The sequence below is a fragment of the Sinocyclocheilus grahami genome, unplaced genomic scaffold (genome assembly GCF_001515645.1).
Source record: "Sinocyclocheilus grahami isolate Dianchi unplaced genomic scaffold, SAMN03320097.WGS_v1.1 scaffold283.1, whole genome shotgun sequence".
Taxonomy (NCBI): domain Eukaryota; kingdom Metazoa; phylum Chordata; class Actinopteri; order Cypriniformes; family Cyprinidae; genus Sinocyclocheilus; species Sinocyclocheilus grahami.
In genome coordinates this window covers 1,086,524-1,088,437 of record NW_015505462.1, presented here as the reverse complement: position 1 = coordinate 1,088,437, position 1,914 = coordinate 1,086,524, and the positions used below count along the sequence as shown (strand labels likewise).

General features: G+C 43.7%; 1 protein-coding gene across 3 annotated transcripts in view; it reads right to left on the bottom strand.

Moving 5' to 3' along the window:
• Positions 1 to 1,906, bottom strand: part of LOC107600385 (phosphatidylinositol N-acetylglucosaminyltransferase subunit A-like) — a 7,224-nt gene extending 5,318 nt beyond the window's left edge. For 2 of the 3 annotated variants that reach the window (XM_016292266.1, XM_016292268.1), the window contains exons 1-3: positions 1,449 to 1,510; positions 595 to 940; positions 82 to 514 (exon numbers count right to left, since the gene is read on the bottom strand). In XM_016292266.1, the coding sequence (XP_016147752.1) occupies positions 82 to 514; positions 595 to 891 (730 nt within the window). In that variant the 5' untranslated portion in view covers positions 892 to 940; positions 1,449 to 1,510. Of the gene's footprint in view, positions 1 to 81; positions 515 to 594; positions 941 to 1,448; positions 1,511 to 1,809 lie in introns of those variants that run through there. The other variant, XM_016292267.1, reaches the window with a different exon arrangement.
• Between the last annotated feature and the right edge of the window lie 8 nt (positions 1,907 to 1,914).

Below are 1,914 nucleotides of genomic sequence, written 5' to 3'. Positions count from 1 at the left end.
CCCCCCCCCCCCACCCCCCACAACCTGCATATATTAATACATTATTCTGCAATGCAAATAAAAACACTATCCTCTACCTACCTTTCCTGTAAACCAGTCGACTGATGACCACAATGGTGATTTTGCTGTTGTCACGGCGACATGGGTCAGGGGTGAAGTCAGTGGGGTCAACAGCATTAGGGATGACGGAGACAATTTCGGGGTTCAGGGCGGCCCGCAGTACAGTGTTCTCTTTACTAGTGTACGACACACACACAATGTGATTGGTGTCACACAGTGAGACAGTCAGCAGCTTATTGGTCAGTACAGAACTCAGGTCCGCAAATCCAAAGAGAGAGTGATCTGTGAATACAGTGTTGAGTCCCATAGTCTTGGCGTGGAACAGAGCATCATGGGCCATCGCGGAGAAGGAGCTGTGAGCATGCACGATCGTGATGCGTTCACGCACGAACACACATCGGAGTAACGGCAAACTGTGGAAGCAGGTGGTTGCCGTGGACTGATTATACATGACCTGAAATGAAAAGGCATGAGGATGTGAGTGGTAAGGTTGATATGTATAATATGACCTTTGTAAACAAATAATACACACACCTGCAGTGGTAGGTAATACACCTTTAGTCCGTTGATCAGGTAGCGAATCCCACGACGGTCTCCATATGCATGTGTTGCTATGACAACCTTGTGGCCCTTCTCTATGAGGCACTGTGAGAGCTGGTAGATGTGACTCTCCACGCCACCCATGTTTGGGTAGAAGAAGTCTGACACCATACAAATCCTGTGCTTCAGGCCCTGCTCATGGTCAGAGTGCCGGAGTGTGTTGGAGGAGTGTGTGTCCAAGGATGGGGCCGTTTTATGTGCATGAGTGTGACCTCTCTTTCTGTGGCCCATAGTGATGTGAAATCCTCAGCGCTCTCCCATACAAAATATACAGATCCACCTGTGCACAAGACAGTCACACTTCTGCGGTCACATACTTTAATATAGTTTGTAGTATATTGTGGTTTAATACGTAACTACAGCACTGCATTGGTGTAGAGCATGCACTCAAAATTTCATCCACCGTTACGGTTTATGGTGATGTGACAAAAGTGATTTGATTTGATTTGATAGACGGAGACTTAACAGACAGGCAGGCAGATGAAGTATACACGGATTAAACACACATTGCATACATTAATATTACGTTACATTTACATAAATGTAAATAAATGCAAAAGATAGTGAAAACACCCACTCAGTCAATGGCTTGACCGCAGTGTCAAAACCGGGCTAGTAGAAAATTTGACTGAATTCTAAACAACTGAACAAAGAATGATTTAAGATGTGTGCATGATCTAGGTAAATCAATCGTTAATTTGTAAAGCATCGCCAACATAGAAATGAAATGAAAAGATTTCTACTGTATTTCCCTGCAATACAATATAAGCAAAACAGTAGACACTCACATCTACTTGCGTACTTCCGGGGTTTTTTTCTTCATGGTGTAATAATTTAATAATAATAATTTATGCATTTAGCAGACGCTTTTATCCAAAGCGACTTACAGTGCATTCAGGCTATAATTTTTTTTACCAGTATGTGTGTTCCCTGGGAATTGAACCCACGATCTTTTGCGCTGCTAACGCAATGCTCTGAGCCACAGGAACATGTAAAAGAATTCATGCGGCGATCGGTGCTGCCCTCTAGAGGACACAGTATGTTTACAGGCATCTACGGCCACGAAATCGAAGAACGAACTGAAATGAAGTAATTTCGAACAAATTCAGGCCGAAACGAAGTTCGTTTTGGCAGTTCGAAACAGTTCACCAAAGCGAAATCTTTGGGGGAGGTCCTTCTTCTTCTTCTTCTTCTTTTTGTTCAATGGCCGTTCACTCCTTAGGAGTATTACCGCCACCTACTGTATATCTTGCG